At 40.2% G+C, this 16,373-nt stretch overlaps 1 protein-coding gene across 2 annotated transcripts in view; it reads left to right on the plus strand.

Annotated features, from left to right (window-relative positions):
• Nucleotides 1–16,373, plus strand: part of mcf2l2 (MCF.2 cell line derived transforming sequence-like 2) — a 131,508-nt gene that overhangs the window by 27,235 nt on the left and 87,900 nt on the right. For both annotated transcript variants that reach the window (XM_029707320.1, XM_029707321.1), the window contains exons 4-6: nt 8,108–8,198; nt 8,522–8,641; nt 16,180–16,296. In XM_029707320.1, coding sequence (XP_029563180.1) covers nt 8,108–8,198; nt 8,522–8,641; nt 16,180–16,296 — 328 coding nt within the window. The remainder of the gene's footprint in view (nt 1–8,107; nt 8,199–8,521; nt 8,642–16,179; nt 16,297–16,373) is intronic.

The raw sequence follows: 16,373 nt of genomic DNA on the forward strand, positions 1-16,373 counted from the left end.
TCTTACATAGGTATTCCTCTTGTCCAGATGGGATATGGCAGTGTGCAGTGTGATGGCGATTGCATCATCTGTGGACCTATCGGGGCGATAAGCAAATTGAAGTGGGTTTAGGGTGACAGGTAAGGTGGAGGTGATATGATCCTTGACTAGTCTCTCAAAGCACTTCATGATGACAGAAGTGAGTGCTACGGGGCGATAGTCATTTAGTTAATTTACCTTTGCATTCTTGGGTACAGGAACAATGGTTGCCGTCTTGAAGATGTGGGGACAGCAGACTCCGATAGGGAGAGATTGAATATGTCCGTAAACACACCAGCCAGCTGGTCTGCGCATGCTCTGAGGACGGGCTGGGGATGCCGTCTGGGCCGGCAGCCTTGCGAGGGTTAACACGTTTAAATATCTTACTCACGTCGGCCACGGAGAATTTTTATTTTATTTATTTATTTCACCAGGTAGGCAAGTTGAGACCAAGTTCTCATTTACAATTGCGACCTGGCTAAGATAAAGCAAAGCAGTTTGACGCATACAACAACACAGAGTTACACATGGAGTAAAACAAACATACAGTCAATAATACAGTAGAAAAATAAGTCTATATACAATGTGAGCAAATGAGGTGAGATAAGGGAGGTAAAGGCAAAAAAGGCCATGGTGGAAAAGTAAATACAATATAGCAAGTAAAACTCTGGAATATTAGATTTGCAGTGGAAGTAGAAATAGAAATAATGGGGTGCAAAGGAGCAAAATAAATAAATAAATAGAGTATGGAAGAGGTAGTTGTATGGGCTAAATTATAGATGGGCTATGTACAGGTGCAGTGATCTGTGAGCTGCTCTGACAGCTGGTGCTTAAAGCTAGTGAGGGAGATAAGTGTTTCCAGTTTCAGAGATTTTTGTAGTTCGTTCCAGTCATTGGCAGCAGAGAACTGGAAGGAGAGACGGCCAAAGGAGGAATTGGCTTTGGGGGTGACCAGAGAGATATACCTGCTGGAGCGCGTGCTACAGGTGGGTGCTGCTATGGTGACCAGTGAGCGGAGATAAGGGTGGACTTTACCTAGCAGGGTCTTGTAGATGACCTGGAGCCAGTGGGTTTGGTGACGAGTATGAAGTGAGGGCCAGCCAACGAGAGCGTACAGGTCGCAGTGGTGGGTAGTATATGGGGCTTTGGTGACAAAACGGATGACACTGTGATAGACTGCATCCAGTTTATTTTGTAGGGTATTGGAGGCTATTTTGTAAATAACATTGCCGAAGTCGAGGATCGGTAGTATGGCCAGTTTTACGAGGGTATGTTTGGCAGCATGAGTGAAGGATGCTTTGTTGCGAAATAGGAAGCCAATTCTAGATTTAACTTTGGATTGGAGATGTTTGATGTGAGTCTGGAAGGAGAGCTTACAGTCTAACCAGACACCTAGGTATTTGTAGTTGTCCACATATTCTAAGTCAGAACCGTCCGGAATAATGATGCTGGACGGGCGGACAGGTGCAGGCAGCGATCGGTTGAAGAGCATGCATTTAGTTTTACTTGTATTTAAGAGCAGTTGGAGGCCACGGAAGGAGAGTTGTATGGCATTGAAGCTCGTCTGGAGGGTTGTTAACACAGTGTCCAAAGAAGGGCCAGAAGTATACAGAATGGTGTCGTCTGCGTAGAGGTGGATCAGAGACTCACCAGCAGCAAGAGCGACATCATTGATGTATACAGAGAAGAGAGTCGGCCCAAGAATTGAACCCTGTGGCACCCCCATAGAGACTGCCAGAGGACCGGACAACAGGCCATCCGATTTGACACATTGAACTCTATCAGAGAAGTAGTTGGTGAACCAGGCGAGGCAATCATTGGAGAAACCAAGGCTATTGAGTCTGCCGATGAGGATGTGGTGATTGACAGAGAAGGAGAGCCCACAGTCCTTGGTAGCAAGGCCTATTAGCTAGAACACATTTTCGCTAAGATCAGCTGTTTACCTGGTTAAACAAAGACTAACCATGTGTTGGCAAAAATATATGTCCAAGTCAAGAAAGCTTACCAGTAGCCAGCGGCACTTGCCACACTGGTAGCCAATTTGCGTGAGTTTTTTTCCAAAGCCTATGTCAGAAACTCCAGTGAGTGTAATTGACTACAATGAGTATAATTTGCTCAATATTAAGAGTTGAGAAATAAAGTTGACATCATTAGAAATAAGATATTCTCCTATTTTCTGTTGTTTCTAGCAGGTAGCCTAGTGGTTAAGAGCATTGAGGCAGTAACCGAAAGGTTGCTGGTTTGAATCCCCGAGCTGACTAGTTGAAAAATCTATGTGCCCTTGAACAAGGCACTTAACCCAAATTTCTCCTTTAAGTCGCTCTGAATAAGAGTGCTAAATGACGTCAATGTAAAATGTAGCGATATTTATCAAAACATTGGGGGAAAAATCACACTAATAAAAAATATATATGTTTTTGCGGATCCCTTGCTGTACCTGTAGTACCCCTAAGGGTCCGTGGATTTACGATGGAATACCCTTGGTTTACATGATTTTTTAATGACTACCCCATCTCTGTACCCCACACATACAATTAACTGTAAGGTCCCTCAGTTGAGTAGTGAGTTTCAAGCACAAATTCAACCACAAGACCAGGGAGATTTTCCAATACCTCGCAAAAGAAGAGCACCGATTTGTAAAAGGGCCAAACATTTTTAAAAAGCAGACATGGTGAAGTTATGAATTAGTCTTTGGATGATGTATTGATACAACCAGTCACTACTGTCTTGACTTCCGCAGAAGTCGGTCCCTCTCCTTGTTCGGGCGGTGTTCGGCGGTCGACGTCACCCACCTTCTAGCCATCACTGATCCATTTTTCATTTTCCATTGGTTTTGTCTTGTCTTCCTTCACACCTGGTTCCAATCCCATCAATTACATGTTGTGTATTTAACCCTCGGTTTCCCCTCATGTCCTTGTCGGAGATTGTTTGATTGTATGTTTGTGTATTATGTGTTGGTGTGTGACGGGTTTTGTACCCACTTTTTTATTATTTTGTAATTTTGGTTTTGGAGTTTTGTGAAGCACTGATTAAACAACTCCGTTTATACCAAGTTCGATTCTCCTGCGCCTGACTTCCTTGCCACCAACACGTACCCATTACAACTACAAAGATACAGGTGTCTTTCCTATCTTAGTTGCTGGAGAGGAAGGACACCGCTCAGGTATTTCACCATGAGGCCAATCGTGATTTTAAAACAGTTACAGAGTTTGGCCGTGATAGGAGAAACCTGAGGATGGATCAACAAAATAGTTGAAATTAGTGCCTTTTGCGTCCCTTTTATATTTTAGGTAGAAATTGCGCACCAATATTGACTTTTAGCATGTTATATTCAATGACGTGCCCTTTAATATAAAACGCATGGAGAATTCAATACAGCCTATGTTTAATATGAATAAAGACTTTCTAAAGTGCCAAAATTCAGCATTTTCACATGTCCCTCCATGCACCCTCTGTGACTTTAACCCACTTAACCCCAAAATGTATCCAAGTTTACATCATTATTGTAAATCCCTAGCTATTTTGTTGCTTTGACAAAGTCATTTCTGAATATTATTATTTATTTAATGTGATTCATTTTAATGAAATAAAAAAAACTGTCAACCCTGTTACGAGAACTGAACTCTCGTTTTAATATGACGAAACTATTCCTTTTTTTATGTCAAAAGAAACATTGAACATCTAATAGTCAAATCATAGAATAAAAGCAGGTGACCTGGTTCTACTCTTTATCTGGTGTTTTGTGGTGGGAAACTGAGTGGTTCGAGCATAACACATCACTGACACAGAGAGTATGCTGCCTACATACAGACTCGAAATCATTGGCCACTTTAATAAATGGATAACTAGTCACTTTAATAATGCCACTTTAATAATGTTTACATACAGTTGAAGTCGGAAGTTTACATACACTTATGTTGGAGTCATTAAAACTCGTTTTTCAACCACCACAAATTTCTTGTTAAAAAACTATAGTTTTGGCAAGTCGGTTAGGACATCTACTTTGTCCATGACATAAGTAATTTTTCCAACTATTGTTTACAGACAGATTATTTCACTTATAATTCACTGTATCGCAATTCCAGTGGGTCAGAAGTTTACATACACTAAGTTGACTGTGCCTTTAAACAGCTTGGAAAATTCCAGAAAATTATGTAATGGCTTTAGAAGCTTCTGATAGGCTAATTGACATCATTTGAGTCAATTGGAGGTGTACCTGTGGATGTATTTCAAGGCCTACCTTCAAATTCAGTGCCTCTTTGCTTGACATCATGGGAAAATCAAAAAAAATCAACCAAGACCTCAGAAAAACAATTGTAGACCTCCACAAGTCTGGTTCATCCTTGGGAGCAATTTCCAAACGCCTGAAGGTACCACGTTCATCTGTATAAACAATAGTACGCAAGTATAAACACCATGGGACCATGCAGCCGTCATAACACTCAGGAAGGAGACGCGTTCTGTCTCCTAGAGATGAATGTACTTTGGTGTGAAAAGTGCAAATCAATCCCAGAACAACAGCAAAGGACCTTGTGAAGATGCTGGAGGAAACAGGTACAAAAGTATCTATAACCACAGTAAAACAAGTCCTATATCAACAGAACCTGAAAGGCCGCACAGCAAAGAAGAAGCCACTGCTCCAAAACTGCCATAAAAAAGCCAGACTACGGTTTGCAACTGCACATGGGGATAAAGATCGTACTTTTGGAGAAATGTCCTCTCGTCTGATTAAACAAAAATAGAACTGTTTGGCCACTGTTTGACCATCGTTATGTTTGGAGGAAAAAGGGAGAGGCTTGCAAACCGAAGAACACCATCTCAACCGTGAAGCACGGGGGTGGCAGCATCATGTTGTGGGGGTACTTTGCTGCAGGAGGGAAGTGGTGCACTTCACAAAATAGATGGCATCTTGAGGAAGGAACATTATGTGGATATATTGAAGCAACATCTCAAGACATCAGTCAGGAAGTTAAAGCTTGGTCGCAAATGGTCTTCCAAATGGACAATGACCCCAAGCATACTTCCAAAGTTGTGGCAAAATGGCTTAAGGACAACAAAGTCAAGGTATTGGAGTGGCCATCACAAAGCCCTGACCTCAATCCTATAGAAAATTTGTTGGCAGAACTGAAAAAGCGTGTGCGAGCAAGGAGGCCTACAAACCTGACTCAGTTACACCAGCTCTGTCAGGAGTAATGGGCCAAAATTCACCCAACTTATTGTGGGAAGCTTGTGGAAGGCTACCCGAAACGTTTGACCCAAGTTAAACAATTTAAAGGCAATGCTACCAAATACTAATTGAGTGTATGTAAAATTCTGGCCCACTGGGAATGTGATGAAATAAATAAAATAGGAAATAAATCATTCTCTCTACTATTATTCTGCCATTTCACATTCTTAAAATAAAGTGGTGATCCTAACTGACCTAAAACAGGGAATTGTTACTAGGATTAAATGTCAGGAAAAACTGAGTTTAAATGTATTTGGCTAAGGTGTATGTAAACTTCCGACTTCAACTGTGTCTTGCTTTACTCATCCCGAATATAGACTGTATTCTATACTATCTATTGCATCTTGCCTATGCCCCTCTGTCATCGCTCATCCATATATTTATATGTACATATTATTTTTCCATCCCTTTACTTAGATCTGTTTATTAGGTAGTTATTGTTGAATTGTTAGATTACTTGTAAGATATTACTACACTGTCGGAACTAGAAGCACAAGCATTTCGCTACACTTGCATTAACATCTGCTAACCATGTGTATGTGACCAATAAAATTTGATTTCATTTGAACCGTGTTACCCATAGATAGACAAGCTAGAAACGTTTTAACAATTTTTTTTTTTTTGTGAAGCACTCAATTGCCCCTCCCTGTTGTACACAACAAGTTTCCATTTCCCCTGTCCCAAGAGAATGTATGGATGATTTCAAATTAAATCATCAACTTTTGTTGAACCTCTTGAGATGGGACAACTGTGGAATGACCCAATTACTCCATAATACTAACCTGAACAACAGAGTGAAAAGAAGGAAGCCTGTACAGAATAAAAAATATTCCAAAACATACATCCTGTTTGTAACAAGGCACCAAAGTAATACTGCGAAACATGTGGCAAAGTGTTATGTTTGGGGCAAATCCAACACAACACGTCACTGAGTATCGCTCTTCATATTTTCAATCATGGTGGTGGATGCATCAGGTTATGGGTATTCCTGTCATCGGCAAGGACTAGGGAGTTTTTCCTGATAAAAATAAACGTAATGGAGCTAAGCACAGGCAAAATCCTAGAGGAAAACCTGGTTCAGACACTGGGAGACTAAATCACCTTTCAACAAGACAATAACCTAAAAAAGACAAGGCTACACGAGCTGCTCACCAAGAAGACATTTAATGTTCCTGAGTGGCCTAGTTACAGTTTTGACTTAAATCTGCTTGAAGGTCTATGGCAAGACTTGAAAATGTACCAATGATCAACAACCAACTTGACAGAGCTTGAAGAATTTTTTAAAGATTGCTGGGCAAATATTGCACAATCCAGGTGTGAAAACCTCTTCGAGACTTACACAAAAAGATTCACAGCTGATATCGCTGCCAGTGTGGGGTAAAAGTGACATAATCAAAATATATTAGTGTTTTATTTGTCATGAAAAATATATACTGTATATATTTTCTTCCACTTTGATGTTACTGAATATTTTGTGTAGATCAGTGACAACAAATGACAAATCTTAAATCAATTTTTATCCCACTTTGTAACACAACAAAATGTGGAAAAAGTCAACGGGTATGTATACTTTCCGAAGGCACTGTAAATACCATTACCTTCCCTCTGTATTGGATGTGGTTCCGGCTCCCAACTAACCACAAATCTGAAGATACAGTCAGGTCCATAATTATTGGTAACCTTGATATACTGCAGATGAGCAAGAAAGACTGTATCTAAGATCCACCACCATATTTAGTAGGTATGATGTACTTCTCTGCATATGCTTCTGTTTTTCAACGCCAAACCCACCACTGATCTGTGTGGCCAAAGAGCTCTATTTTCATGTAATTTGACCATGCAGACCAGTGGTGAGTTTGGGGTTGAAAAACAGAAGCATATGCAGAAAAGTACCTCATACCTACAGTAAACTATGGTGGTGAATCTTTGATGTTTTGGGCTATTTTGCTTCCCCTGGTCCTGGCACCCTTGTTAAGGTTAACGGCATCATGAAATTTACCAAGTACCAGGACATTATAGCCCAAAACTTGGTTGCTTCCTGCAGAAGGCTGACACTTGGCCACAATTGGATCTTCCAGCAAGACAATAACCCCAAACACTAATCAAAATCCACTTTTTTTTTCATTACTTGTCTTTATTACTTGTTAAGAAACAAAATCTATTTCTCTGAGCAATTGTATTAGTATAAAATAAAATGGCATAGAATATAGGTCAGTATTTGTATTATTTGTTTTATACAGTCTTTTTTGCTCATCTTTCTCAAGGGTGCCAATAATTATGTACCTGACTGTATTTCACAAGACATTTCTCAGGGTGTGGCAAAATGTGAAAAAGGTGTCTTGTGAAATACTCTCCGAAAATGGCACATCTGGGATATCATTCTCTCTCTCATGACACAGTGAGTGTTCAATTAATCTGGTCTCATGTAAGCTGCTCTCAGTCAGGAAAATAGACAAAAGTTTTTCAGTCGAGTAGGAATATACTAGGCCAGATAACACAGTAAGATCACCACCCAGTGAGCACATGACATTGTCTTTTAAACGTCTTGTGCTGATAGGGGAGCAACTTCATTCACCCTTTTGTCAGAGTAACACATTGAGAATGTTAATGAGCATCACTTAACATCTTCTCTGTAAAACACCCCAAACATTAAACAAGCTTACACAGCTCCTCTTACACTGTTAACTATAATGGCCTGGTTCAGAGAGCGCTGAAGTGATTTGGTATAAACTCTGTTTAAACTGTACAGAGACAGAATGAATACAGCAGTGTACTGTAGTGCCCTCTTGGATATGTCTTGTGACTACATGCTTGGATAGCTACACCTACCGCATGGGTTTATTTCTATCTTTCCTTGTCTAGTTTGGACGCTGCCAGCATCGGTTTCGTTATAATCATCGACCGCAGGCGGGACAAATGGAGCTCAGTGAAGGCCTCGCTGACGCGGATAGCGGTATGAAGACGTCCATATTTAACTTCAGACAACGCTTTTATCTCTTTCCTGGTGGTCCAGTCTGTTTGTGCTTCACTCGACTTCTCTCTGTGTTTGGCATCAAGGATGAGTTTGCCACAACACATAGAGTATGGAACCAGGCTATTTTATCTCAGCATTATGTACCATTGTAAAATAGACCAATGCTTCTATATCAGGAAGTCTTGCGTAAGGCAAATTATTCCCAGGTATAATATGTGCGATACATAATGGAAAGTATAAACAGAGCAGGATTCAGAACTATGAGATGTCATGAAGCTGTGCTTTGTACCTGTGGCCACTAGGGGGCATTTCCAGGGAACCTCCAGCTGGTGTTGGTGCTGAGGCCCTCCCGTTTCTTCCAGAGGGCCGTCGCTGACATAGGCATTAAGCTGCACCGGGATGACTTTAAAATGAAGGTACCGGTAAGCATGCTTCGCTACCACTCACCGTGTCCAACTCTTAGATCATCGTATAAACTTTTCCTCTGTGTCTGGGTGTGAGATAGTGAGTGACCTGATGTCATGTGGCGTGTTGCATGGCAGTGTGATGTTCACCGGTAAACTAACTGCTAGAACAGTGACTATTTACTCACTGCATGTTTTGCTTGTTTATGTAGAGCAACAAATGCGCCAACATATTTAGTCAGGTCCCAAATTATTGGCACTCTTGATAAAAATAAGCAAAAACACCTGTATGCTATTTTTTTAGTGCAAAATTATATTATTTAATACAATTTCTTGGAGAAAGAGATTTTGTTTAACATTAAAAAAAATGTATCTCAAATATAGGGGTAAAAAGTATTGGCACCCATGTTTTCAATACCTTCAATGCATATGCATCTTTCTTTTGACGCAAAACCCACCACTGGTGTATGTGGCCAAAGAGCTCTATTTTCATGTCATCCGACAAATGTGAATGCCTAGAGTTTGCTAAACGGCATTTTGATTGGAACAGGTGCTACTGTATGTTCAGATGACATGAAAATAGAGGTCTTTGGTGCCGAACACCATTGGTGGGTTTTGCATCGAAATAAATATGCAGAAAAGAACCCCGTACCTACTGTAAAATATGGTGTTGGATCTTTGATATTATGGGGCTATTTTGTTTCCACTGGTCCTGGGGCCCTTGTTAAGGTCAACAGCATCATTAACTTTACCCAGTACCAGGACATTTCAGCCAAAAACCTGTTTGCCTCTGCTAGGAGCCTGAAACTTGGCTCCAAGTGGATCTTCCTGCAAGACAATAACCCCAAGCACACATCAAAATCCACAAAGAAATTGTTAATTGACCACAAAATTCCTAAAAATTCTGTATGGAAGAATGGCCTAAGATCCCTCCCAATGTGTTCTCCAATCTCATAAAACATTTTAGAAAAGACTCATTGCTGTTATCTTCACAAGGGAGGTATTGAAAGGTCATAATTTTGACCCCTATTTTTCTCTGTACAAGTGTATTAGTATAAAATAATATGTTGCTTTTTTTTTTGCATACTGTACAATATAGCTCAGTATTTGTATTATTTATTTTATACAGTCTCTTTTGCTCATCTTTATCAAGGGTGCCAATCAATTTGGACCTGACATTCATATATTTCCCTTACTTCATTCAAGAATTTTGGTGAAGGCCAATTCTCCTGCATGACTGTACACATTTTCCAAGACAAATGTTCCAAAACCTCCTTAGATTCCTCACCAACTCATGTGGGCATGCCATCATTATGCAAGTGTTATATGATTCAAGTCAAGCCATCTGGTGAGGAAGTGTTAGTAGAGAACTGTAATAAGCCCAAAACCTGGTTGTAATAAAACCCACAGAAGACACAAGACATCAAATCATGCTGCATTAGCATGCCATGACACTTCCCACTGGGCACAGATGTCAAGTCCACATCTGTTCCACGTTGGTTCAAGGTAATTTAATTGAAATGTGGAAACAATGTTGATTCAACCAGTGTGTGCCCAGTGGGCTATATTTTGCAAAATTCAGTGTGATGCAGAGGAAGTTGCATTAACATCTACACTCCCCTACGTATTTATTGACTTTTTCTCTATACTCCAGCATTTTGGATGTTTCATATGAGGCGACAATACCGAATGTCCCCTTTTATTTGAGGGTCATTTAATACACATCTGTTTTCATACTTACTGTATCTGGTAAATAATGTATTGTGTCATTCAGGAGTCACTTTTATTGTAATAAGAATAGAATGTGTTTCTAAACACTTCTAAATTAATGTGGACGCTATCATGATTACAGATAATCATGAATGAATTAGGAATAATGATGAGTGAGAAAGTTAGAGGCATACAGTGCCTTCAGAAAGTATTCACATCCCTCGACTTTTTCCACATTTTGTGTTACAAAGTGGGATTAAATGGATTAAATGGATTTAATTGTCATTTTTTTACAACGATCTACACAAAATACTCTAATGTCAAAGTGTAAAAATCGAACATTTGTGAGAAAAGAGAATATGAAAAATAAACATTATCTTGATTGATTGATTTTAGCCTCCCGGGTGGCGCAGTGGTCTAAGGCACTGCATCGCAGTGCTAGCTGTGCCACCAGAGATTCTGGGTTCGAGCCCAGGCTCTGTCGTGGCCGGCCGCGACCGGGAGGTCCATGGGGTCCATGGGGTGACGCACAATTGGCTCAGCGTCATCCGGGTTAGGGAGGGTTTGGCCAGTAGGGATATCCTTATCTCATCGCGCACTAATGACTCCTGTGGCTGACCAGGTCGCCAGGTGTACGGTGTTTCCTCCGACACATTGGTGCGGCTGGCTTCCGGGTTGGATGTGCCAAGAAGCAGTGCCAAGAAGCAGGTTGGGTTGTGTTTCGGAGGACACATGGCTGTCGACCTTCGCCTCTTCCAAGTCCGTACGGGAGTTGCAGCGATGAGACAAGACTGTAACTACTACCAATTGGATACCACGAAATTGGGGAGAAAAAAAGGGGTAACATTTTTTTTTTGTGTAATAAATATATATCTGGATTTGATAAGTAACCCATGTTAGAATCATCTTTAAAGAACACGAGGGGAGACACAGAGGTTTCAAGTGCAGGGCGCAGCAGGTGTTTAAAAGGACCACAGGAGAAGGCAGAAGGTCATACACAGGGGGTCCAAAAGGGCAACAGTACAGGCAGGGAAAAGGCTAGTAACGTAGTCCGGGAGATCAGGCAATAGATAGATAACAGGAAATCCGATAGGCTAAAGTACAGACAGGGAATAGGAAAAAGGCATCGTTAGTGAGGCAGGCAAAAACTATCAATCACGGGGAAAACAGAGCTCTGAAAGACATGTCACAAAACAAACAATACTTCACAGTGACAGGGTGCAAAGAACTGAACTAAATAGTGTGTGATAATGACATACAGGTGTGTGAACAGGTGATTAGAATTCAGGTGATTGGGATCTGGAGCGTGAGCTGCGTTCAGGGGATCTACGTGTTTGAGTTGGAAGCAGATGTTACATCATCTTTGGCAGCGATTACCGCTGTGAGTCTTTCTGGGTAAATGTCTAAGAGCTTTCGAACACCTGGATTGTGCAACATTTCTCCATTGTTCATTAAAAAATTCTAAAAGGTCGGTCAAATTGGTTATTGATCATTGCTAGACAACAATTTTCATGTTTTGTCATAGATTTTCAGGTAGATTTAAGTAGAAAACTGTAGATTGGCCTCTCAGAAACATTCACTGTCTTCTTGGTGTAGATTTGGCCTTGTGTTTTAGGTTATTGTCCTGCTGAATGGTGAATTCATATCCCAGTGTCTGGTGGAAAGCAGACTGAACCAGGTTTTCCTTTAGGATTTTGCCTGTGCTTAGCTCCACTCCATTTATTTTTTATCCTGAAAAACTCCTTATTCCTTAACGATTACAAGCATACCCATAACATGATACACCCATCACTATTCTTGAAAATATGGAGAGTGGTTCTCAGTGATGTGCTGGATTTGTGGAGTTGTTGATCCATTGTCAGATTTCTCCTATCACAGTCATTATACTCTGCAAGCGTTGGCGTCATGGTGAAATCCCTGAGCAGTTTCCTTTCTCTCTGCCAACTGATTTAGGACGCCTGTATCTTTGTAGTAACTGGGTGTATTGATGCACCATCCAAAGTGTAATAAATAACTTAACCATGCTCAAAGGGATATTCAATGTCTGTTTTAGTTGTATTTTTTTACCCATCCATCCATCTGACATGTGTGACATAACAAGAAGCTGATTTTAAACAGCATGATCATTACGAAGGTGCATCTTGTGCTGGGGACAATAAAAGGCGACAGTGCAGTTTTGTCACACAACACAATGCCACAAATGTCTCAAGTTTTGAGGGAGCGTGCAATTGGCATGCTGACTGCAGGAATGTCCACCAGAGCTGTTGCCAGATCATTTCATGTTAATTTAATCGACCATAAGTTGTCTCTCACGTCGTTTTGGAGAATTGGCAGTACGTCCAACCGGACTCACAACGGCAGACCACGTGTCACCACGCCAGCCCAGGACCTCCACATCCAGCTTATTCACCTGCGGGGTCATCTGAGACCAGCCACCCGGACAGCTGATGAAAGTGTGGGTTTGCACAACTGAAGAATTTCTGCACAAACTGTCAGAAACCGTCTCAGGGAAGCTCATCTGCGTGCTCGTTTTCTTCACCAGGGTCTTGACCTGACAACAGTTTGGCGTTGTAACTGACTTCAGTGGGAAAATGCTCACCTTCGATAGCCACTTGCACGCTGTAGAAGTGTGCTCTTCACGGATGAATCCTGGTTTGCTGATATCAACGTTGTCGCCCATATAGCATGTTTGTGCTGCTCTGGATCGCCCTGTATGACAGCGTGTTCCAGTTCCAGCCAATATCCAACAACTTAGCACAGCCATTGAAAAGGAGTGGGACAACATTCCACAGGCCACAATCAACAGCCTGATCAACTCAAACTGTCGTCACACCAGATACTGACTGGTTTTCTGATCCACACCCTTACCTTTTTTTTAAAAGTATCTGTGACCAAAAGATATATCTGTATTCCCAGTCATGTGAAATCCATAGATTAGGGCCTTATGAATTATGAAATTAAAGAGTAGGACTAAACCAAATCGAGCTTTATATAGAGGGCATAAAAAAAGTTTGATTTAGTTCCAACAGTGCATTCTGAAAGTATTCAGACCCCTTGGCTTTTTCCACATTTTGTTATGTTACAGCCTTATTCTAAAATGGATGAAATTATTTATTTTTCTCATCAATCTGCACACAATACCCCATAATGACAAAGCGAAATCAGGTTTTTAGAAATGTTTGCACATTTATTAAATATAAAAAACAGAAATACCGTATTTACAGAAACCAACCTAACAATTATGACTTTTGTAATACAGTAAATAGCCTAAAGTTAAGTCCTAACAAATTAATGTAACAGTTTTTATTCAACTTTAAAATTTGAAACGCATCCATGGTCACATTTTGAAGTTACTGTAACTATACAAGTCATATGTAATAATAGAAAGGCTGCATTTTCAAGATAGCATGCAAAGGTCGCAGGTTTGTGGAGATCTTCACAATATAGAGGTGAAAGAAACGCACACCAATTTACACACTATAAACACATATCTGACATTGTATTCCCATTTGAACTTTATTGTGCTTTTAGATAGTTGAACGCATAGTGACAACATATTGGAAATTCCAAAAACTTCTGTCTGTCTTTTTAAGTGGGTGAATAAAGGTTGAAATCTCATTGATCAACATCTCAACTAAAAATTACTCACATTTCTATGTTGAAATGGCATAGTGTGGTTGCATCCACGTTAATTTAGAAGTGTTCAGAAACATATTATTTTCTTATTTACATTAAAAGTGACTCCAAAATGACACAATACATTATTTACCATTAATTTCTATTTAGCACAACATAATCTGAAACACAACCAAAACAAACTACAAATGCATTTTGTAGTCACAATCTTGATGTAGTCATTGCATGATCGGAATATAGGACCAAATACAAAACTTTTGACTACTTTAGTACGCATATATGTGAATTTCTCCAAATACTTATGACACCTTCAAATGGGGGTACTAGATACTGTCAAAGCTAAAATACCACCTCTGCAAGATGAACAACTCAACTCGAACCTGCCTACCCAATAGCAGTCAGTTATTCCTTGTCATTAATCTCTCAGATCTGTTAGATGCTGCTCTGCCTTACCACTGAGCCAGTTTACGGCTAGGGCCTGTTCCTCAAACTCAACAGTAAGGGCCTTACAGTAAAGTGGGCTAACCTCAGAGCCTAGTGCTTATGCTGCCTCACTCTTGTTCCACCTGGCGCCTTCTCAGGATCGCCCAGGCCAGAGCTTCCACCGTAGCCCACTATGAGTGGCCCCTATTTCCTGGGTAGGCTTAGCCCAGAAACACCTCTCTTACGACTCCAACCATTGTACTCAGTACCTATAGTTCGGTCTCAGGTTATTTTATTCCAGCAACTAAGGTTCCCAACAGACTAATTAACCAGATGCTAAAAATCCTAAATAAATCAAGTCAATTTCAGAAACCTAGAGTAAAACGACATGACTCTTTGATGACACGGGGTTTCAGAACAATAAACCAAGTTTATTCAAAATTCCAGAAACAGGCATTATAAGTCCCAGCTCAATCAATCAACATCACAAATCAATAATCACACAAGCAATTATGAGAAGCAAAAATGAACTATGGATTAGATACCTCCAGCGCCCTTATCTAAACCCCTATTAGGCTGCAAATGCAATATTTTTTGTATATTACACTTTTATGAGAAGCATATCATTTAATAACAAGAAAAAGGATGTCTTACCTTCTACAACTATAAACAGTCTTTTGTTGCCCCCCTCAGGATGATCAGTCCCTCAATTGGTGTTTCAAAACTCTAACAGCTACTTAAAACGTCTATCAATAAGGTAACCTTAAGGATTCCTTGTAGAACGTTACTTTTACTATTCTAGGTCAAGCTAGCACCCTTAATATACCTCTAGCTAAACATCATCATCACTTTTAAACATTAACACTTCTTATTCCCTTCAAACCGTTGGGCCAGTAACCGAAAGGTAAAAATCTGTCATTCTACCCCTGAGCAAGGCAGTTAACCCACTGTTCCCTGGGCGCCGAAGACGTGGATGTCGATTAAGGCAGCCCCCCGCACCTCTCGGATTCAGAGGTTGGGTTAAATGTGGAAGACACATTTCAGTTGAAGGCATTCAGTTTTACAACTAACTAGGTATCTCCCTTTCCTTTTTTTTTATCAACCTTTAACATTCAAATTTCCCTCAATTCTAATTTCACCCTAACCTAACTTATTACTCCAGTTGCATCTTAAACATTCAACATCCCATCATCATCCTATTATTTCAACATGATAACATTTCGCTATCTATCTCCAAATGTACTGTACCTTAAAACAAACAAACATATCATCCTTAACCATTTTACTATATTACTTCAGTCACACTTTAACATTCGCCAATGTTTCCAACCATATTTAACATTTAATTATTATTTTAATAAATTCCAGTCCCAATTCATTTCTTCTTCTTTTTCTTCTTTTCTAGGGTCAATGTCAATTTTTCTCTCAATGTTCATTCTCCTTTGTGTGAGTGTAAGTGAAACTTCTTCATAAGTGTGTGAGTGTGAGTGGGGCCTTCCTATCAGCATTTCCAGTGCCACGAAAATGTCACAGAAAACTAGGCCTTAGCCTGTTATTCTGACAATACATAAAGTGCTTTCATTTCTGAAAAGTTAAATATTTATGTATGAAAATACCCTCAAAAATAAGGTGACATTCTGAACTGTCGCCTCATATTAAACATTTGATCTCAAATCCCAAATGCTGGAGTATAGAGCCAAATGAAACATTTTTAGTTCACTGTCCAAATACATAGGTGACTTTATAGCATACAGTATTGTATGTGAATATCTTTTCTGTCTTTACAGATTGTGATGCTGAACTCCCTGTCTGACTTACATGGCTACGTAGATAAGGGCCAGCTAACATGTGAGCTTGGTGGGAACCTGGAGTACTGTCACAGTCAGTGGATTCACCACCGGACAGTGAGTCACCATGACATTTGACCTTTGGTCTAAACAGTCTTTACTCACTGGGAATTTCTTGTAACTGCAGGATCTTA

This window comes from Salmo trutta, chromosome 22 (genome assembly GCF_901001165.1).
Source record: "Salmo trutta chromosome 22, fSalTru1.1, whole genome shotgun sequence".
In the NCBI taxonomy this organism is placed as follows: Eukaryota; Metazoa; Chordata; class Actinopteri; order Salmoniformes; family Salmonidae; genus Salmo; species Salmo trutta.